This window comes from Pecten maximus, chromosome 7, assembly GCF_902652985.1.
Source record: "Pecten maximus chromosome 7, xPecMax1.1, whole genome shotgun sequence".
Taxonomy (NCBI): domain Eukaryota; kingdom Metazoa; phylum Mollusca; class Bivalvia; order Pectinida; family Pectinidae; genus Pecten; species Pecten maximus.
Genome location: NC_047021.1, coordinates 18,190,484 through 18,215,092, shown reverse-complemented (window position 1 = coordinate 18,215,092; position 24,609 = coordinate 18,190,484). Strand labels below are relative to the sequence as shown.

Here is a 24,609-nt window from a genome sequence, read left to right as displayed (position 1 = left end):
CCCTATCCCTCCTGATAATGTATCATCACCCCATCCCTCCTGATAATGTATCATCGTCCCATCACTCCTGATAATGTATCATCGCCCCATCCCTCCTGATAATGTATCATCGCCCCATCCCTCCTGATAATGTATCACCGTCCCATCCCTCTTGATAATGTATCATCGCCCCATCCCTGCTGATAATGTATCATCGCCCCATCCCTGCTGATAATTTATCATCGCCCCATCCCTCCTGATAATGTATCATCGCCCCATCCCTGCTGATAATGTATCATCGCCCCATCCCTCCTGATAATGTATCATCGCCCCATCCCTCTTGATAATGTATCATCGTCCCATCCCTCTTGATAATGTATCATCGCCCCATCCCTCCTGATAATGCATCATCGTCCCCATCCCTCCTGATAATGTATCATCGTCCCATCCCTCTTGATAATGTATCATCGTCCCCATCCCTCTTGATAATGTATCATCGTCCCCATCCCTCCTGATAATGTATCATCGTCCCATCCCTCCTGATAATGTGTTCAGCGTTCCATTCTCTCCTTGAACTTTGTCAAGAAGGAAAAATATTGGTAAGACTGGGCTTTAGCTTTTTAGTCTTAATTCATTTTCTTTTTAATTCTAATAAATATGTCAATAATGTTGATGTTCCCCCAAATCTGATGCTTCTGTAAGTATGTAGTTACTTCTGTAAGTATGTAGTTACTTCTGTAAGTATGTAGTTACTTCTGTAAGTATGTAGTTACTTCTGTAAGTATGTAGTTACTTCTATAAGTATGTAGTTACTTCTGTAAGTATGTAGTTACTTCTATAAGTATGTAGTTACTTCTGTAAGTATGTAGTTACTTCTGTAAGTATGTAGTTACTTCTGTAAGTATGTAGTTACTTCTGTAAGTATGTAGTTACTTCTGTAAGTATGTAGTTACTTCTGTAAGTATGTAGTTACTTCTGTAAGTATGTAGTTACTTCTATAAGTATGTAGTTACTTCTGTAAGTATGTAGTTACTTCTGTAAGTATGTAGTTACTTCTGTAAGTATGTAGTTACTTCATATCGAAAGAGCCAGGCTCCGCATATCTATTGTATTAAAAGATATACGGACGGAAATACAAAATCTCAATAATATATTTCACTACATTTTGTATTTTAGAATTGTGTTTATAACTAACTAAATTATTCTGGGGGAAACTGTTTAAATACATTGGATGTAGAAGTTGTCAATCTAAAAATCTAAAAAAAAACTAATAGAAGTACATGTATCTCCAAACATGGGCACACATGCATACTCTTCAGCAAAACCCGATATCGGAGTTAGATTAATTGCCTTAAAACTTGTGTATAATGTACATGTTGGAAGATGGCGGCTATAAGATGATAACTTGCATTATTTCATTTCTAGAGTTTGAAAACAATTATGTTTAATCTAAGGCGAACAGACTTTTTACATTGGTTCATTCGGTACATGTCGGTGAAATGCGTTCACAAATCATGCATGCAGTCCGCGTGGCACGTGATCATTGTCCATATAAGGATGCACTGAGTACATTTTCCATGTGAATAGTCACGTGAATCCTGTCATGTTGATAATCTATGTGTCCCCTTGGGGTCGAGTGCTATAAATAGATTTGACAAGAAAATAAGCACGTGTTAAATAAACGAAAAGGGGAAATAAACTGTATCTTAAACCGGACGATCTGAAAAAACAGCAACTTATAAACATGCTGCTCTTCAAAAAAAATCATCCCTTTCTTTCCTGTTATTGTAATTTCAATGCTGTGAATTCATTTTTTCTCTCGTTTTAGAAAATATGACCTCACACATAATGCATTCCTGAGCATGCGTACTCGGAGAAAGATGAAGGTCAAGTACAAAATGGAAGGTGGCGTTGGTACAGTTTTTGAAAGTTTTCTGGTCCAAGCGACAGTCACAGTGCTATTGGACATGTGGAGTGGGGTGGCTGAGTTCGTGAACCTTAGAACACCATACGGTACCATATCATACTCAGAACATGGAAATTAATTTCGACGATCTTGGACCCTTACGAGATCAGAAAGGTATGTTCAATTTGGAAAAAATAGTTGTTTTTTTTCTATTTTTTTTTTTTATTCTCTCTTTCATAGATTGAGAACCAAATCATTTGGAATAGTAGAAATTCGTGAAGTAACTTTAGCGTGCAGAATACTGTAAACTGTGAAAAATGAGTCTTATTAAATTGAGATGTAGACCAACTTCAAATAAACAAATAGAATTCGAAATCAAATAAAACCCTAAATTTGATTTAAAAAAATTCCGTATTTAAAAAAGGTACGTGCCTTAGGTTTGCCAGCCGTGTAGCGACTCGTCAAAAAAAGGAAGAAAAAAAGTCGTTGTTGACGATAATTTGAAATTCAAAAACATTTGCCGGTATACTGAAAATGTTTTTAATGCATTGGTGATATTTTACATGGATAAAGCGTTTTAATCTTTTCATGGAAATACTATAATATGTTCTTACAATACAAATCATTAGGCTGAGGAGCATTTTTTATTGAATCAACCGATACCTTCTCTAATGAATACTCTGTATATCTCAACCTTCACAGTGTTGGATTAGTGACTCGTGGTAAGTAATGAGAAACCCGTGCTTGTTGGGAAAAACTCAGGGGATCAATCTCTCCCAGAGTGCACTGCGTTGCGCAAGGAACCTCTGGGGGATAAACTGCTCCAGGGATTTTGGGACGAAACCCCTGTCGATATGATATGCGGGGTTCACTGAAGGATGAGCTTTTAAGATAGATTCAATTTTATGAGACGGCTTTTTATTTTATCATTCAGTATGCCAAATATAAAACAACAGTTTTTTAGATTAAAAAAATCTTTATTGATTCTGACATTTTTTTGTGTGATAATATATAACCTTTTTTTCGGACGGTTTGTGTTTTTGTGTGTGTGTTTTTTTTAAACATTTACATCGGCTTTATCTCCAGAACTTTTTGGCAGTTATAAAAAACAAAGAACCAGTGAAACCCTCTTTTAAAATTTATAATGTCCATAAACAGGTTACAAGATGGTACTCAATATGATATCGGTGTTTTATCAGTACTATAAAGTCAGTTCCGCGCTATCAAAAGGAAACATGTACCATCATACCACAGCCTTCCCAAATACACACACGAACCATATCACTGACATATCAATTATATACATGTATTGTCATGTATGCTTATGAGCTGCGTGGCCTCAAGTTAAATATATAGTTGACCAATGACATGTCGGGATGACAGCTTCTTATATTTACATAAAGGAAGAACCCCCCCCCCATCCCCATCCCCCACTTACAAATGCGCTTGAGTTTATGAAGCAATGAAACCCTTACTAGCATTCATTCAAGGCCACTAGCTTAGAATTACTTAAAACCCTAGCACGTCATCTGTATAGCATTGGAATGTTGATTTCCCGGAGTCCTTATTTTGAAAATTTCATTTATAAGTTACTTTGAACTTACAATGATCGTAAGCTCCAAATTTGGGAAATTTGGGAGCCTGCTACATGACTTGTATAGAGTCTTTTTTTCGGAAAATGATTTTCGTGTGTAATAAAATAAATTCTTCTGAAAAATGACGTATTTTATTTTACGCACTTTAGAGTTCAAATACTCGAGTGAGCGAAAAAAAAATAAACAAAAACGTAAAATAATTAGTATAAGGGGCTGTTTTATTGTATGGCTTCAACAAGTTACGTATTTGTATGGTTCCTTCCAAAGAAATATCTTTCAATGGTCTCTGTTGAATCCAGTTTTTGGTCTTCAGTCCGTCTTAGTTTAAATCAATTTTATTACAATAACATAAATGGATTGGACATGTCACAAAAGTTGTTACAACTTACTTTCATCCTTTCATAAAAAATAAGTATACATGTGAAATGAAAGATACCCTGCCCGCGCAGGGCTTCGAAAAGGCGACCTTTCACCCTCAAGGTAAACATCCTACCACTAGGCTAAATGGAAATTCCTGCTAGTCTGAGCTATTAAAGGTGACATACTTTCTACTTGAACACATTCAAAATCAGTTTGTCACACACCAAACATGTTTTGTTAGAGAGATGTTTAACAGAGAATGGATAGGATAGAATTAAGAACACCAACAAGAATCGAAATGTGTGTTAAAGTGGTTTGTTGGCGATCATGTTTGTGATTTTCCTAATCGTGTCGATTCAATCGCATCCCGTGAGTCCCAGGAGTCCGCCGGTAGCTTTGTGTCATATAGCATAATCTTACTGGCGAAAGCTGCTATATATCTGTTAATGCAGCTGGTCCTTCATTAATGTAATTAATGTCAATTTTGTTGGTTATGAGAGACGAATTTATAAAAGTTTATATCGTCAATATATTTTTTTGATCTTGCGGTGCACAGTGCTTGTATGTGAGAGTTATCCCCCTTGGTCCTTCCGCAGATTATCTCTAACGAAATGTCAGGGAGACCAGGGTCGCCTCTGAAGGGAATCCAAACATATATGTTAACGATACGTGTTGATACCAATACAATTTCCCCCAAGAACAAGTCTCAAAAATCCACTGCACAATGATTTCCTCTTTCCTCGTGATCAGTCTACAGGGAATGTCCGAGAAACCCTAATTTACATTCAGAAACAAAACAAAAGGAGAACGGATCACATGCTGTCATTATACATTATAAACGATTAGTATCACACCAATGCCTACCTCGCGGTCTGTGTTCATAATGTACAGCAGAAATACCAATACCGCGGTCTGTATTCATAATGTACAGCAGAAATACCCATACCGCGGTCTGTATTCATAATATACAGAAGAAATATCCATACCGCGGTCTTTATTCACAATGTACAGCAGAAATACCAGTCTGTATTCATAATTTACAGCAGAAATACCCGTGTCGCGGTCTGTATTCATAATTTACAGCAGAAATATCCATACCGCGGTCTGTATTAATACTGTACAGCAGAAATATCCATACCGCAGTCTGTATTCATAATTATGTACAGCAGAAATATCCATACCGCGGTCTGTATTCATAATGTACAGCAGAAATGCCCATACCGCTGTCGGTATTCATAATGTACAGAAGAAATGTCCGTGCCGCGGTCTGTATTCATAATGTACAGCAGAAATACCCATACAGCGGTCTGTATTTACAATGTACAGCAGAAATACCCGTGTCGCGGTCTGTATTCATAATGTACAGCAGAAATACCCATACCGCGGTCTGTATTTATAATGTACAACAGAAATACCCGTGTCGCGGTCTGTATTCATAATGTACAGAAAAAATACCCTTACCGCGGTCTGTATTTATAATGTACAACAGAAATACCCGTGTCGCGGTCTGTATTCATAATGTACAGAAAAAATACCCTTACCGCGGTCTGTATTCATAATGTACAGCAAAAATACCCATACCGCGGTCTGTATTCATAATACACAGCAGAAATACCGCGGTCTGTATTTATAATGTACAGAAGAAATACCCATACCGAAGTCTGTATTCATAATGTACAGCAGAAATACCCATACCGCGGTCTGTATTTATAGTGTACAGCAGAAATACCCGTGTCGCGGTCTGTATTCATAATGTACAGCAGAAATACCCGTGCCGCGGTCTGTATTCATAATGTACAGAAGAAATACCCATACCGTGGTCTGTATTCATAATGTACAGCAGAAATACCGCAGTCTGTATTCATAATGTACAGCAGAAATATCCATACCGCGGTCTGTATTAATAATGTACAGCAGAAATAACCATACAGCGGTCTGTATTCACAAAGTAAAGCAGAAATAAACGTGCCGCGGTCTGTATTCACAATGTACAGCATAAATACCGCGGTCTGTATTAAAACTGTACAGCAAAAATACCCATACCGCGGTCTGTATTCATAATACACAGCAGAAATATCCATACCGCGGTCTGTATCACAATGTACAGCAGAAATACCCGTGTCGCGGTCTGTATTCATAATGTACAGCAGAAATATCCATACCGCGGTCTGTATTCATAATTTACAGCAGTAATATCTTACCGCGGTCTGTATTCATAATGTACAGAAGAAATATCCATACCGCGGACTTTATTCACAATGTACAGCAGAAATACCACAGTCTGTATTCATAATGTACAGCAGAAATACCCGTGTCGCGGTCTGTATTCATAATTTACAGCAGAAATATCCATACCGCGGTCTGTATTAATACTGTACAGCAGAAATACCCGTGCCGCGGTCTGTATTCATAATGTAAAGCAGAAATATCCATACCGCGGTCTGTATTCATAATGTACAGCAGAAATATCCATACCGCGGTCTGTATTCATAATGTACAGCAGAAATATCCATACTGCGGTCTGTATTCACAAAGAACAGCAGAAATATCCATACCGCGGTCTGTATTCATAATGTACAGCAGAAATACCCGTATCGCGGTCTGTATTCATAATGTACAGCAAAAATTCCCATAGCGCGGTCTGTATTCCTTGTGTGCAGAAGAAATACCCATACTGCGGTCTGTATGTTTTACATACCGCACAGATTCCCATACCGCACTCTGTGTTTTACATACCGCACAGATTCCCATACTGCGGTCTGTGTTTTACATACCGCACAGATTCCCATACCACACTCTGTGTTTTACATACCGCACATATTTCCATACCACACTCTGTGTTTTACATACCGCACAGATTCCCATACTGCGGTCTGTGTTTTACATACCACACAGATTCCCATACAATGGTCTGTATGTTTTACATACCGCACAGATTCCCATACCACACTCTTATGTTTTAATTACCGCACATATTCCCATACCGCAGTCTGTGTTTTACATACCACACAGATACCCATACCGTGGTCTGTGTTTTACATACCGCACAGATTCCCATACCACACTTTGTGTTTTACATACCGCACAGATTCCCATACAATGGTCTGTATGTATTACATACCGCACAGATACCCATACCGTGGTCTGTGTTTTACATACCGCACAGATACCCATACCGTGGTCTGTGTTTTACATACCGCACAGATACCCATACCGTGGTCTGTGTTTTACATACCGCACAGATTCCCATACCGTGGTCTGTGTTTTACATACCGCACAGATACCCATACCGTGGTCTGTGTTTTACATACCGCACAGATTCCCATACCGTGGTCTGTGTTTTACATACCGCACAGATTCCCATACTGCGGTCTGTGTTTTACATACCGCACAGATTCCCATACAATGGTCTGTATGTTTTACATACCGCACAGATTCCCATACAGCGGTCTGTATGTTTTACATACCGCACAGATTCCCATACCGCGGTCTGTATGTTTTACATACCGCACAGATTCCAATACCGCGGCCTATATGCGTTATACCTCGCAATTTCCCATACCGCGTTATGTTTGTATTTTATACCGCACAAATTTCGAGACCACGGTTTATATACATTATATACAGCACAAATCTATAAGTCTATATATTACACGAATTACGGGACAACCTACATGCTCTCGCTCCGTATACATGTTAGATACGTGCTAGATGTATTTGATCATATTGTCGGTTAGAATTCGTATGTTCACTCATTAAACATAGTATCCCACATTTTAATAAAAACGCCAAATAGTGAGAAATAATATTTTTTTGGCATGAACCATAGATTACTTAATTATATTTTGGTTAAAAAGGCAAGAAAAAATCAACAAATGAAAAAACAATGTTTCAGATACATGGATGTCAGCTTTAGGTATGGAAACATGGCATGTTAAGTAAGTGTATTGTATTCAGAGATATGTGTCTCGATTATTACAGCAGATGTATCATTGATACATAGGCATCAATTGTGTACATCTTTTAAGATAAGTATAGTGTCAAAATAGTTGATAAGAAGTCTGCTGTAGTCAAATGCTGTAATATCATGCGTGGAGTTGAAAAATGTTCAGTGAATCAACGACAGAACTAGGACATGATCACATCAGGCCCCGATCACATCAGGCCCCAGTGCCATCGATACTCCTAGCTTAAGGTCATAGGGTCTACGATGTTCACGTGAAAATTATATTTCCAGTTGTCATGGAAACGACTCTCAATTTGAATAAATGAATGAAAAAACTAGCTTAAATTGTTTTGTTTTCATCATTGTAATTAAGGAGATATTGACCGATAATCACCTACCGATCTAGATCTGGCTTGTTGTAGAGTTTGATTTGTCATCAAAATAATGAAATGTTGCACAAACAAATTTCTGTAAAAAAACAAAAAACAAAAACAAGAAACAAAAAAACATTAAAATATTTTATGGCAAAAGTCTCTTAAGTTGGAAGGTTTCGATTAAAGATTCGGGTTACATTCGTTAATGGTGATGGGATTCTAATATTTTACATACAGGAGTCGTTCATCAATGCTTTGCTATCAAACGAGAACATGAATATTTAGTTTTCAGATTTTTCTCTTCATAATTTGGTGATTTGCCATTGGTTACCAAAGTCCACTGAGGTAAGTTCCTGTTGTCTCGATAAAGCTGTCGTTTGGCATGTCGATTTGCAATTACAACTGTTATAAAAGTGTCGAAATTCTGCCGGATATCTGTAGCGGTTTCCGTTTTCTTCATTACCAACACCAGTGGGGGTACTCGAGACAACGTGTAGTGACAACGAGTTGATCCAATTAACACACACACAATTAACTCCTCCTCCATAATTATATAGTCTAGACTTTCACTTAGCGTCTAATTAAATAATTAGAGTACTTAATTAGTCAATCAGAAAGTCGGCCAATGCTTAGTGTAAATAAGTGATCATTTCTGTGTTTTACGAATTATAGAAACAGAGTACGTCAATGTATCAATATCAATAAAGATAACGATGGGGTGCACGAGTTGCTTCCCGTACGCCTCTCTAGGTGGTAGTTTTAGTGGGTTACTTCCCTTCGACCAGATGCATTTCAATAAAACACTATTAAAATAAAAGTAAAAAATATCAGACGGTAGCAAAGTTATGATAATTACCGTTAGATTATGTTCGCATCAAATTTTATGAAATAGAACCAGATTTGTTTTAATTTTTGATAAAATATCGACAAAAGGAAGAATAGATAAAACACAGGAAATATTTACAACTAAGCGGACAGTTTTTGAAATTATGACGAATACCTTCCATTATGTGTGTTTATATAACTGTCCTCGGCTCAACGTAAATTACTTTGAACTCGGTACTGTGACATATGTTCACCTTGGGTTCTAAAACAACACTACTCCCCGGTAACGGTAACGCCATGTTTGGTTCTCTGTAACAACCTTCATAACGCACCTCGGCAAAGACATGTTTTTCTAACCCCTGATTGGTAAGCATTGACACTACCCTATCTCTAAATCCCTCAAACTTGAGTAAACGATTGACAGAATGGTTTTGTGTCAAAAAATGACTGATCGTTTATTGAAGATGCCCTGACGGTTGGGTAGCATATGGGCTCTGACTTGTAGAGTAATTAGGAGGTGCTCTCGTCTGTTTCAAACTGTAGACCTACATGTTGTAAAATTGATACTTAAGGTCATTGCTAATGGGTCATCAGTGCTCGACGTTTATCAGAATGAAAAGAAAACGCTCTAATACGGATTCTGAAGAGAACACACAGAGTAAAAGAATCAGTAAGTAACACTTTACCTACAATTTTCATTAAATCTGAAAATGATATATAGTTCTTAAGTCAAATTAATGTTAAAATCTGAACTTTTGGTTACAAATGTTGGCGAAATTATATTTACTGCTCTGTTGCATTTTAACAAAGCTAATCACACTTCTTGCTAATTAATGGTGTTAAAATTGATAGCAATTAAATTAATTACTACAAATGAGTATTTTGTACCAACTAGACAGTCTTACTTTATTTATAAAACGGGACGTGTGGACAGGTGTAACGCCTACTGAGTTTACGATTTAGGAAGTATATGTTTTGGGTGTGATGTGACCCCCGAAGGGACAGATCGACTGTATACCTGGGCCAGGTGTGAGAGATAAGAACTGTAATTAAGGGTGGAGTATATAGGTGTGTAACACTGGCTTAGCTCCATCTCTTCCTCATCGCTCAATCATATGAAAACATTTGGATTATAAGCACAAACGGATCCGTTTTGTAAAATATTTTGACGAAGTCTTCCAATGAAAATGGACACAAGTAAGTTATTTTCCCAAGTGTTTAATATGTCGTTTTTTTCTTGAACACGTTGAAAGAATCTATATTTATAATCTATAAATCTGGGATTTACGACAACTGTGATCTTATCTGTATTTTTTTCTCGCATAAAACATTTGAATAATCTACTAATTAGTTTATAATCTGTTATTATTAGTTTGATTTTTTATTGACGAGTTATCTGTCCTTCGACCGCTGCGATTTACACTTATGGAAGCTCCCCGTGAAAATTCCGCGTCTGAAAGATACGATAGCAGCTACATTCTAAATTCGATTTGTTTTCTTTGATTGTTCGATGCTTGATGAAATTCAAATTTCGTTTTATGTCGCTCGTTGTGGGGAACAATATACACCTACCGATATGTCACGTCAAACTTGAGGGATGATCACTCTGAACGATAGATTACAGCTCACATAGTGATGTCTATCTGCGTGTCTTGTTGAGTTAACTGCCCTTTGACCAGTGGCATACTTAGCGAACATATCTAGCACTCAAATTAATTGTATAACCGAATTTCAAAAAGATCACATATCGCTGATAATATGAACAGAATCAAATCTTGCAGATTTATTACAATGATCATTTCACTATTTTTTATTTATTTTTTTGCTTATCTTTAATGTTTAAATTTTTAAAAACAAAATGTATTCAGGTACATGGTATGGTCCATCCAATAAATAAAATCTGTAACGCATTCCCATATTGAATTAAATAAATAATAGCAATCCGTGTGAAAACGCCCATGGGAACGGAGCGACAGTTACTAACACGACTGTTTTGGTATTCACGGTTCAGTGATTTTACGCCTACGTATTTCAAATGGAATGTAGGCTAGCGTTACGTGTACGATCAATGGAAATCTCGCTAGCGTCTACCTAGCGTCCGACTACGTACATCGAGGTATAATCTCACCCGTATAGCGTGTGATTGAAGGTAAAACTTACTCCCACTACATACGTAAGTTAAACCAGGTAAACATGTATACTGGTCTGGGATCAAACCAATTGTTCGGACACATAAAAACTATTTATTAAAAGCGGTTTTTGACAATATCCGATTGTAAACATTGTTTGGTGCGTTTCTAAGTAGATTTTACCTGTAGAGCAGGTATTGTCATATCGAGGATTTTTATCTATTTTTATATTTTATATCGTGTACGATACACATCCGCTGTACCCGTGGGGACCATCTTACCTCGAGGTACTCACCTGTAATATACGTAATTGGTAGGTGTCTATCATAGTTCTGCCGACTATTGTTCTAGACGACACTGTTTCTTTATTAAAGTGTTAACCATAACCGTTGAGAAAACAAATTGAGATAGAAGTGCTAATAAAACATTTTTTTACTGTAGATTATACGCACCAAATTCGTGAATTCATACACCAGGGAACATTGTTCAGACAACGTTCCCATTGAATTAATTTTACTAGAATGTGGTATTGTATGCGAAAATAACTGAAAAATACTGGTCTAATCTTAAAAGAGTTTAAATGACAATTAAAATAAAAGTATTTAAAAAATGAGTAGATCTATAATAATCTGTTGAGTGTTGTTGTCGAAATGTCAGTCTGCTTTTAATTATTATCATTACTATCTAACAATCTCCTCAATTTATAAATTACCCGATTTACGTGTACACCTTATTTTCATTTCAAGAGTCATTCGAGTACTTTCATATCACATCATAGTAGGCGTGCACCGAGTTGCCACGCGGTATCATAGTGTTTGTTTGGGTACGAGTATGAATTTTATGCTACGGGGTCCTGTTCTTTCTCGAACGCGGGAAGGATTTTCATTGGTCAATGCACAAGCAACTGAGTACCGCGAAAAGCTATAGCCATGAGTCGAGCTGGCTGGCTGCCAAGTTCAATGCATTCAGCCCAGACGATATCCTTCAGCTGGAAAGAAATAGTTCTATGTCTGTATTGCATATGAACGGACTGTTCGAAGTTTTGTGCCGATTTTTTTATATGTCGAAAAGATATGCAGCATACTAATTTGAAATTTTATTAAAATATACCAAATGGACTAGAGAAAAATTCTGGCTCGCAGCCAAGAGGCGGGTACGATAGGCGGAGTAATCGCGACCCAGTTCTCGCACTGGGGGTTCAACGTTCATACTATATACACTCGTAGCTTTGAATGCAGGATCAAAACACGACAGTCAGTCGAGGTAACAACGTGGCTCAGTGTTCGGATTTATATATACAACAGTTCTCCATGTGGATTTTACAGTAGCAACATGCTTTCTCGAAAGTTGGGAATGTTTTCCTACAACCATAATACCAACATGGAAAAGGATAAGCAAGGTAATTCACCAGAAAGATTCAGTGAAACACCTTAATATGTTGTTTACAAATGAATGTGATCTACTATGTCACGTTGTATAATATTACTGTGCCATATTTTAGCATGTTCCATATTTTTATCTTTACAGTGAAAGACAAAGATGCATTTCAGAGGATGTACACAGTTGGTCAGCATTTAGGAAGTGGAGGTTTTGGTACAGTTTACAGTGGAACACGCAAGAGGGATAATTTTCCCGTAAGTTTACAAGAAGATTGTCCAACATTTACCGCGAAATTGCCATTTGACACGTGCTCTATTGAACTCAAAAATAATCGAAAGATTTTTAGATATTTGATCTACTGAAATTAACTAGTTGGTTTTAACTATATAATGTAAATAATTGTTTTGATTTATTTTCAGGTTGCCATCAAAGTCATTACCAGAGAGAAAGTCACAGAATGGGGACAGCTAAATGGACATACTGTGCCTATGGAAATTTGCTTATTAAAACGTGTGAACAATTGTGCTGGAGTTATTAAAATGTTGGACTGGTTTGAGATGAAAACGAACTTTGTCATTGTGATGGAGAGGCCAGAACATGTGCAAGATTTATTCGATTACATAACAGAAAAAGGTGCTTTGGATGAGGAAACAAGTAAAAATTTCTTCAGACAAATTGTGGACACACTTATCAACATTCATAGAAATGGTGTTGTACATCGAGATATTAAAGACGAAAACATTCTAGTAGACTTGAAAACTGGTGAACTTAAATTGATTGACTTTGGATCAGGTGCTTTCCTTAAAGACACAGTGTATCTCGCATTCGATGGTGAGTGTCAAGGATTATATTATAAACCACTAAAAACCAGTGTTAACTTGCTGGATCTAGAACGAGCATACAGCAGTAGATTGTTTCAGAATGTGTGTGGTGTGCTATTTGCTGCTACTGTATACTAAGCTTACACAAGATTATGTAGCTGCCAAAGGCCTGCCAAATAAGGGTGGGGAGTCTGGGGGAGCATCTCGTAACAGTCGTCTCGCGCTGTGACTTTGTCAGTTAGGGGAGCTAGTCACGAACCAGTGTAGTAACTAGTATTACGAAATACAATGTTAGTTGGTTCTAATGTTAATTTCTTAAAAAGTTTTTATATTAAGACATTCCATTCTTATAGAAATCCTGTTGGGTATAGTTTGTTTACATAGGCAGGTTATTTCGTAGGTCTTAGCTCGTGTTTGGGTAGTGGGTTAGGTCGTTTGGCTGGTTGCTATCAACGGAGTGCTCGTAGCGTGGACTGGTAGCAAACGAGGTCACGATCATTTACTAAAGTCAATTCAGCTGTACTTGCCTGAATAGGCGAGGTATGCAAGGCATTCATCAGCGGTGTGTATACCTTGGCGCGGGTAATCCAGTAGGGATAGCTACGTCCCAACAGGCGATATTGAAGTGGCGCACTTACAATAATAGTTATAAAACTTTCACTAAAAAATTAAATATTTTGTGCTATCGTCGAGTCCGTAATAATATATATTACTTGTGACGGTTGATATCTAGTTAACATAGTTGGATGATGAAATTTAGTTGGTAACCAGGTGCTCTAGCGTTACATTACCTGTGGGTAGTCATGCGTGACGATTGACCTAGGTGTATTTTATCTATGGGAAAATTATACATTCCTTGGGACTCCTTTTAAATACAAGTACATTAAAATAAATGGTAGCCTTGGAGAGGAAGACGGGGCCATGCCAATGGCAACGTACAGTAGTCATTCCAATTAAATCTGTAAGATTCTCTTTTAGAAATGTTTTCAATTTAGATAAATCGTAACTTCCAATTCAGTATAGTTGAAAATAATATTGTATTACAATTGAATGCAATTTTGCTCTTTTATCATGTTTTAATATTTCTATATTTTTAATGTTCTTCAGGTACTCGAGTTTACAGTCCTCCAGAATGGATAAAGTTCCACAGGTACCATGGGCGATCTGCAGCCGTTTGGTCCCTTGGAATTCTCCTGTTTGACCTTGTATGCGGAGATATCCCATTTGAGCAGGATGACCAGATAATGAAGGCAGAAGTTTCATTCAGAGGACGAGTGTCTCATGGTAAGTTTTAATTCAATACCGGTGACTTTCTTTGCCCCACACAGAATAAAAAATCAATTATGAATAAATTACTTTGAGATTAAAAGTAATTTTGGATTGAAATTTAATTTTTTCTTAATTGTCTTTTTCAGAAGTAAAAGATTTGGTGAAAAAATGCTTAGCAATTCGTCCATCAGACCGACCAACCTTAGAGGAGATCCTTACACATCCATGGTTAGCTTCAACAGTACAACCAACAGTGAAAACGCCCAATCACACAGGCAGTCAAGGGATTGTGGATGCTGTTTCTATGAGCAGTCAAGAAAGCATGTGATGATGGCATTTCACTAGGAACTTGATTCAAATAAAGTTAAAACGTGTTCATATTTATAAATTATTACCTATAAAAAACTGCAACACAGCAATGCAATATTAACTGTGAAACCATTCCACAACTCAGGGAGCTGCAATGATACCATTGACACATTACATCATGTGGATTATAAGGATTTTCATACAAATATTTGAAAGTGGATCAACCCCCCTCTCCACGTGCCCACAAGCTCATTCAAATGAAGGAAAGCAAAAGGGATGTGAACAATTGCCAAAGACCACTCTTAAATACAAGTTGTGATTACACCATATTTGTTGGACTTTCCAAGGGTGGCAAATATGGACCTAATTGTGATAGTGTGAGAGAAGAGATAGAAAACGCTCAATTTTTTTTTATTGCATACATATTGTGAGTCTTATTCAGCCCTGAATTTGAACACAATAATCACTGCCACTTCAATGCAAAAAGTTGAATTTTTTTCTTCATTTCATGTACTTTCTTATTTATTAAGCTACTATGCTAGCCATATCATAACTAAATTCACCTGTAGGATTAGATTAGTTATTTTTGGTGTACTTTGACATAACGGTGCTGATAGAAATTGGTAATTGCCATTTTTTATTAATTTTTTTATATACACGTGTATTTATTTTGTGGTTTTTATGATCAATCCTCCCAAAACAACGAAATGACTCAATAGTCATAATTAGATCCTTTCCTGTATTTCTGACTATATAAATTCACCACCACCTTATAATACTAATTCCTGAACTTTAATCTTCCTCTATCGACACCTCAAAACGTGGCACCCTTATAATTTACAAGGGGCTTAAAGGTTAATATTCCTCTATCGACACCTCAAAACGTGGCACCCTTATAATTTACAAGGGGCTTAAAGGTTAATATAACTAGCACAAAATTAGTAGCAATTTATACTAAAACCACTAAAACTTTAACAACACTTGACAATACTTTTGCTTCTTTTATCATTTTAGAAGTTTAAAAAGCAAAATTATTAGTTGCAGTTTTCATCGTAATGTAAAATTTTATTTTAAATCTTTTAAAAAAGGTTTGAATGTATTGGTCTTTCTCCCCATATAAGCTCTTTTCTTGTATTACAATTCATCTATATGCCATTTGTAAATATGTAATCTCATTTATTTATTAAGCATGGTGTGATGTGTGAAATCATTATGTATACTTGTACAGAGAAATAGCGCATACATAAAATGGGTGCTTCGAGTGAATGCTCCTGTGTAAATGAATATGAATGATATTGATTAAAAAGAAGAGAAAATGAAAATGCATAGAAGAGTTTCTTGAGACAGCATGAATGTGTTAAAATGGAAGTGAAATAAAAATGTGTGAAATTGAATGTCAATTTGATGCTTGAAGTTTTGGTATTGTCATTTCCGTATATGGAACAGACTTTTATGCCTCAATACTTGAATTGTGTGAAAGTCTGATGAATTATGGAAAAAATGCTTATATGAATGCTTTATGTATTTATTAATTTATTTATTCAGGAGAAGAAGCAATTTTCTCCTTTGAGTGTGTGCAAGTACGCTTGTAAATAACTTATTTTTATATGAAACAAAAGACAAGAAAAATCCCAGAATAAAATATATAAAATTTATTTTGCTATCTTTGTCATCTTTTCTGCTGGCTGAAAGGCAACTGATGAAGGAAAGTGCCCCAAAGTCTTTGGATTACAAGAGATGTCTGGGCCACTATGGACAAGATTTGACTATTGTCAATATAAGCCGACATGACAACGTTACTATATCTGGTCATAAAAGGAGTAAAGGATGATGCCAAGCGTGTAGGAAAGATGGGAATATTCATATTCCACATGATATTCATGTTAATTGATAGGCCTACAATCTTTTTAGAGAAAGTCACCGACTTCACTTTTAGAAGACGTGTTGGAAGAAACTTGATATTGTTTAAAGAAATACTAGGCTTACTGCAGTACCTAATATTGCTAAATCCAATTTGAAGATAAACTTGTGATACAACGAATATTTTAAACGCATGCCAAAGAACAATCGGTAAAGTCTTAGTTCCGATTTCAACCTGCGTAGATACCCGGTATGATATTGGAAAAGGCCCAATATTTTGTCTGATCGTTGTTGACGAGAAAATCCATAGCGTAATCCGTGACTATGCTTTGGCAAATGAAATGGGAGGTTCCTCAAGAATGTCGTCCTGGTATTAATAGATCGACGTTCAAAACATCCTGGTTGGTTTCTGAGAAGTGTGAAACCCTTTCTGATTTAGCAAGTCCGGATGTTTATAGTGAGATACCCAAGTTTAAAATATCCAGGCAAGAAATATTTCGGAATAAAATCTCTCTTCTACGCATCGACCAATATTTGCACTTAATGACCAGAGCGAGAGAAAAAACAACAAGAGTTAAAAACAGAAACAATGTAGAACTTTGTAGTAAATGTATAAGATTTTATATATCTGCACTGAGTTACCTTGACATAATCCCGTCATATTCCCACGTTGCTTCTCCATATGAGAAATTCATGTTAGGATGTAAAAAAAAAAACAAAAAAAAAACTTACATGAATTTTAATCATTACCATTAATTTTAATCAATATTTTAAATCAATTATATCGCATAGACTGCAGCCTTCAATTTCATCTCAACATTTACTTATGAGATTTGTATGCTAATCCAAGTTCTACGTTTGAAGATTTTGCGTAAAAAGTTGAACTCCGAGAAGAACGAGTGAGCTGCCACGTGGAGTTGGAATATTATGGAACCCGCGGCTATTACGTGTTGCGTGTACGCATTTGTTGCTGGCGAGAAAATATCGATTTGTTTTTGTCTACTACGGCAAGTCTACTACGACTTCATTTGGCGTGCAGGATCGGAGACAGCCAAAGCCATAATTTATTGTATAAAGATTCAATTACTACAACTCTGGTCAAGTCTTGAATGTTTATAAATGGATTTTCTATAAACATAAATAATTAAATATCCATCTCGAAGTTATAGTAGTAAAAGCGATCTACGCAGCCTATATAGTGTTTGTATTTATAGACTGGACAGTCAGGTACGATCTAGAGTCACCTTCCCGACCACTAGCAGTTCACGTGATCGTTATACACAGAGGGCACTAATACACATACCATGTAACTATATAGTGTATCGAAGGTGAAGGTCGTTTGTATGTGGGCTGAGCGGCCTAGGACTATACGTAACATTCTCAACATAGTTCGAACCGGGCTGACACGTGGTGTAACACTGTAAATTTCAGAGCTCCACTTCATATTCACAAATCCATAGCTACTTAGAGAACGCTACAGACAGAGGTGTTTCAACTGATTTACTCTATTGCTGTATATGTCTGTGCTCTAAACTGATGAGCTAATTAGCTCTAAGTAATAAAGTACATGAAAACTTGAAAATACCGACAGATGTAATATATTTTGATTAAGCATTTTGAATACATTATATTCTTATTTCCATTTTGTTCATGTTTAGCCACCGAATTGCGTTAGATAAGTGCTAATTTTAAAAGTTGAATTGGATTGATTCAAAATTCAAATTAAAACTTTATTGGCACTACAAGTGTAATTTGATGGTTAAACAAAAACAAGGAAATAACCAAATCATGTTTAATACTAAATCAAATGCACACGACCTTTTTTTCTTTTGTTTTATCAAAGTAAATTAATATATCGAAAAGTTATTAAGTTTTTTCGAACAATTCCTAAATTAACGAAATGGTAAATGAGTGTGATGTCACCAAACTGTTAGTATTTTTATTGCAACATAGATCTTTGTTGATTTGATATACATTTTCAATCTCCCATCTCTTTTTTCAGCGCGGCATTTCATTTTCGTAACCATTTTTCCAATATTTGAATAGTTTATTCAACTTGAAGCCTAACGGCTCATAAGTATGTACATAAAACATCCATTTAAACAAAATATTTTATACAAAATGTAAGTAAGAGATGGGCACAACAATTGGCGTAACTGGTGATAGGAATAAAGAAACATCCAACATATATATATACAATTTATGAGAGTAGTCGGGGGATGGACAAAGCTGTATAACAGGAGACAAATACATACAAAAATTATTTTCAACAGCAAATACACAATTTGTAAGAATAATTAGGGGATGGCTAAACAAAAGATATAACTGGAGATATACACATACAAATACGACATTGATCGATGATATACCAAAGGTTGGAATCTCAACCGTATTAACCAGCTTGATCGCAAATTCTTTCCAAGATTACATAGCTCTGTTTTATTACGTACAGATAGCAGTTGGATAAGTTTGAATGAAGAAGGACTTTAATAAAGTCTTTTGCGAACATCAACATATAGTGGACAAATAATAACGTCCTATAATATGATGGACCAAACTGCCCACTGTGGGCCCCATCCGGGACAAACGAGGGCAATTAGCTAGCGTTCAAGATCTAAGAGAATTTTAGCCAATGACAATGTCAATATTTTATTCTCATAAACATATAAAGTGCAGAGAATTACATACATGCAAAATTGTACAGGACATATGATATAACACACGGATACATTTGTTAAGCAAGAGATTATCTTAAATATTGTTGAGTCGTATACATGTACTTATTTGCTTAATAGACTTAATAATTTCACAAGCAGAACTCACACAGAACTTTCACCGTCAATATAGCTGTTTATAGGACGTTAAACAGTACCAAACTGGCAAAGATTATAATTGAAGTTGTTAATCGTAGTGTGGCATATTCAACATTCAGACACGTGAAAAACTGACACACTAGCTACTGACTAGTAAGTTTGAAGCTGACACCAAAATGTGGGCCAGCGACGTTACGAGCAGAAGGGCCGTGGGAAAACTCGCGCCGGTAAAAAAATCTTTTTCAAATGACTTAGGCTTATCTACTTCTATAACATATTTTTCGTTTACAGTGCCGCAGCTTACTGAGGATAATGATTCAACGTTTAGTACATGCTCGTCAATAGGATCGGAGTAGTTTGAAATTGTGTCATAATATTTTACCCAAATTTCAGCAACAGCAGTCGGGTATTTTCCATATTCTTTTGATCCGATATTTAGTTAACGTCAGATTTGCTGCCAAAAAATCAGGGATTCGAAGATATCAAAGCTCATGCTAGAACCCCCATGTTGAAAAAAAAAAAAAAAAAAACAATAACAAAAAAAAATGCACTCATGTAATGAAACAAATCCGAGACTCAAAAGAATAAGCTTATTTCCTGTTCGGAATCCGACCTGGAAAGGAGTCAAAAGCAACAAGATCGCGCACTTTTGACTGTAAAGGCGGTGGTTAATTAGCCGGACTAGACATACAGCTCGCACATCTTTATTTGAACTTCAGCCAACGCTGACACATACACACTGTGTTGTTCATCCTTTGGTTAAAATGGAATGTATAAGGGCGTTAGTTCATTCTCAAATACAAACCTTTTGAATGAATTCTTTTAAGTACGATAACACGTTGAAGATCTAACGTCTGTCAAAATCATTTCTTTTCCCCAGTCACTCATTGTTAGGTAACGTTTTAACCCTTTCGCGGGCTTTTTAATAAGGATCGTTGTTGGGTTGGCATCCTGTACGACCCGCGTGGGAGTGTGTAGTTTGTCGGCAAGCCCTCCAGTGGAAAAACCGACGAGAAATATTTTTGTGAATGGGGAGAGATAAGAGATCGAGGGGTGGATATGTGTACTCATCTATGTGCCATCTATACAAGAGCGTTTACTGTGCCATTTATACAAATATCATTGGTATTGTTTGATTTACCGGGGATAGTTAAGGACCGGAACGATTAGCCCGGACTCCAGATCTCTCTGTTAGTGTAAGCTAATCTCCCTTTTCAAAAGGTTGGGTGTGGAGATTTGTTTGCAAAGCGGGATAAGGGCGGCTAAAATGGGGCACACATGACCCCATGGCTATGTGACGTCATTATTATCACATCTTGACATACTGTACAAGAAACCTAATGTATTTACTTCGAAATGGCCGATTATATCGCGTGTACAAATCTCAGAAATCCCAGAAAAAACTTGGTGATATCAAGAGCGAACGTCTCATTCCGAAAATGATCCATTTGACGAAGAGTTTGTTTGACCTGGTGCTCATTGTACTGCAACCCACTAAGACGAACATGCTTATGATTCGGACGGCGAATTGTTTGCTGTTCGATTTGAAAACAACGGATGAAAAAAGGAAATTAAGAGAAAATAAAGTATATCATATGTGCCTGAACTTGAAGCAATGTTTACCTGGTTGAGCTGTAGTACTTTTCAATGTAAACACAGATAAGAAAGCGTTCCATTGTGGTCGAACTTACACCCTACACTAAAATATAATAGTAGATAAATATGAATGGATGCCTTGGTTTTCGATACTACTCAAACAAACGATTTTTTTCTCGTAACTATACTCCCCTGTATTCATCGGAACAATACAAAGTCGTATTACTACCTTGGAATGAATACCTAGGTTTTAGGATTATTGACGACCAATGTAAAACTAGTCCACATGTCGATATTTCACAGTACATATAGGTGACTGATCTTTAACCAACGACAACACGTTTTATCACGATTTCGTCAATATAAAACACATTACATTATACAATATAAAACATTACATTATACAATATAAAACATTACATTATACAATATAAAACATTACATTATACATTATAAAACACATTACATTATACAATATAAAACATTACATTATACAATATAAAACATTACATTATACAATATAAAACACATTACATTATACAATATAAAACATTACATTATACAATATAAAACATTACATTATACAATATAAAACACATTACATTATACAATATAAAACATAACATTATACATTATAAAACACATTACATTATACATTATAAAACATTACATTATACAATATAAAACATTACATTATACATTATAAAACACATTACATTATACATTATAAAACATTACATTATACAATATAAAACATAACATTATACAATATAAAACATTACATTATACATTATAAAACATTACATTATACAATATAAAACATAACATTATACAATATAAAACACATTACATTATACAATATAAAACACATTACATTATACATTATAAAACATTACATTATACATTATAAAACACATTACATTATACATTATAAAACATTACATTATACAATATAAAACATAACATTATACAATATAAAACATTACATTATACATTATAAAACATAACATTATACAATATAAAACACATTACATTATACAATATAAAACATTACATTATACATTATAAAACACATTACATTATACAATATAAAACATAACATTATACAATATAAAACATTACATTATACATTATAAAACATTACATTATACAATATAAAACACATTACATTATACATTATAAAACACATTACATTATACATTATACAACACATTACAATAACTATGCAGTATTGTATGTGGAGGAATGCTCGGGTCGAGATTTCAAGCTAACCATTCTCTGTCCCGCAGATTCGCGGAATGGAAGCTCATTGAATCAGGCTATAGGGAGAATCCAATCAGACGAAAGGAATACGCCCTGTTTGAAAACAAACCGTGCCCGAGATAAACCCACGATAACATACGAAACTGGGTCAAGAAGAAAAACAGTGGCCCGTTCTAATTTTAAGAAAGATCTGGGTTAATTTTCCAGTTTTAGCTGTTATGTAGACTGTTGTTATATATAGCCTACAACTGTAGGTATTCATTAGTAACCCGAAGTAGCCACGCCTAGATCAGTTTTAATTCCATTATTACACAACAGAGAGAACTTTCATGTTTTTTTTTTTGTTTTTTTTTTTGCAAATGTAGAAAAACTGCATTTGGAATTTTGGCATCAAATACCCGGTATCCAAAAATTTAAATTAAAAAGGAAAAAGCGCGCTTTTGATATTAGACCTAAGTTGTGTGCCCTGTCTGTAATATTTCCATCATCTAACCCTGAGACCTATATTTAGTTTTCAGTCTTACTATAAATAACTTTCGTGTTTTGTTTAAACGACAGTCAGATCCTCTCTGTAAGGATAACCACTTAAAATTGGATTTATTCAAGAATAACATTTTTCTTGTATCGTAAAACCGTTTGGTGGAATCCAATACATTTCTCGTCCATATAAAATACAACACCATCTTACCGATACAATTGTAAACTCCACTGAAGGCTGATCAGGTTTAAATGACATTTCTTTGTTTCAACTGCGTTTAACTATTAAGAAGAACATTAAGCATGACGCGGTTGTTATCACATTGCTCCAAACAAACTTGCTTACATTCGTTACCAAACCTATACGATTTAGACGATGTCTCGTCTGACTTATTTCCATGTTTTATCACACCTTGTTCATTGTTCGATTGTTTCCATTTCAGAATACATTCCATGTAATGTTATCAATGTTGGCGTTTCTTAAAATAGCTTTGAATGTTGTAAATGTACGTGGTGTTTTAGTAAGCGTCTACTTCAACATATTGCAATCAAATTTTGAAAAGAAATCATAAGCCAAATTTACTAACTTCATGTATAATAGGTATATACTTTTCATTCATCAGATTTATAATCCCATAAATTTTATCGCGAAAAGAAAATATTGTCAACTTTCGTTTGCTATGAATGGCGTCAAGCTAACCCAAACAATCTCGGTATCTCTCGAGGGTGGGTTTGGTACTTACTTTAACGTAGAAATGATATGATGTTGATTTATTCAGTACCTGGCTGATAACTATGTATACAATACAAGTATAGCTTGGTCCATGATCGTTACACACAACTCCTGTTTACTCGACAAACTAGCCCCATCTTGGTCTAACACGCAGTGTTTACTCTTCGATAACACAGGAGAGCGACCACTCCAAACTTAGAACATGTCGTGTTCTAAATATAAAAATAAAAAAACATTTATTTCCCATCAAACAGAATTGCCGACAGAATTTAGATAGTACGTGCAGAAAAAGAACGCTTTGATGGCCGATATTCAAGCACGCTCGTTATATGACACTTTCGATAAGCATTCATTCCAAGAAAATCCACGTCAATTACGCGAAAGCAAGAACCTGCTTTGAGAATCATAATCTGGTTCGCGAGCAAGCACGGGTCGTCAAGACAATAGTGTTAAGTCAGGCAAGGACGGACGTAACCAAACGGGTACTACGAGATGTCAGACAACGGGTGTGCCTATTTCTGAACAGACATCAGATGAGACTCACGTCAAATCAGCCGATTAGCGGTTGGCGGAGGCCAATACTTCTATACGGCTTTGTTGTTGGAACGTTCAGAGAGGGTTAATAAATAAAGTCGAAAACACTGATTTTTGTACCACCTTCAGTGAAGCAGACATTGTTTGCCTAACAGAATGTTGGCTAGATGATAAGGATGAGTTAAATGTAAAAGGTTTTAAAGGCTTTAAACCTGTTGTTAGATCAAAATGTAAAGGTGGTGGATTAGTATGTTTATACAAACCATGGTTACACAATTACATTTCTCTTGAGTCTGTACTTTTAGACAGCATTGTATGGGTAAAAATTGATGGTAAACTATTTCCTGACCAGAAAAGTGTTTATCTAGCGCTTGTATATCTACCTCCCGAGGGTTCTGTATTTTATCGTTCGTACGAAGAGGATATATTCTCGGTACTTG

The 24,609-nt window shown here is 35.8% G+C and overlaps 1 protein-coding gene across 2 annotated transcripts; it reads left to right on the top strand.

Annotated features, from left to right (window-relative positions):
* Nucleotides 1-1,865: 1,865 nt before the first annotated feature.
* Nucleotides 1,866-16,548, top strand: LOC117331803 (serine/threonine-protein kinase pim-3-like). Of its 2 annotated transcripts, none has more exons than XM_033890701.1 (6): nucleotides 1,866-2,059; nucleotides 12,642-12,748; nucleotides 12,914-13,325; nucleotides 14,423-14,599; nucleotides 14,731-15,747; nucleotides 15,811-16,548. In XM_033890701.1, the coding sequence occupies exons 1-5, from the start codon at nucleotides 2,014-2,016 to the stop codon at nucleotides 14,910-14,912; spliced, it is 924 nt and encodes a 307-aa protein (XP_033746592.1). In that variant the 5' UTR covers nucleotides 1,866-2,013; the 3' UTR covers nucleotides 14,913-15,747; nucleotides 15,811-16,548. The 2 variants fall into 2 exon arrangements, with proteins under 2 accessions (XP_033746592.1, XP_033746591.1); XM_033890700.1 differs by lacking the exon at nucleotides 1,866-2,059 and adding an exon at nucleotides 12,299-12,513.
* Nucleotides 16,549-24,609: the final 8,061 nt, after the last annotated feature.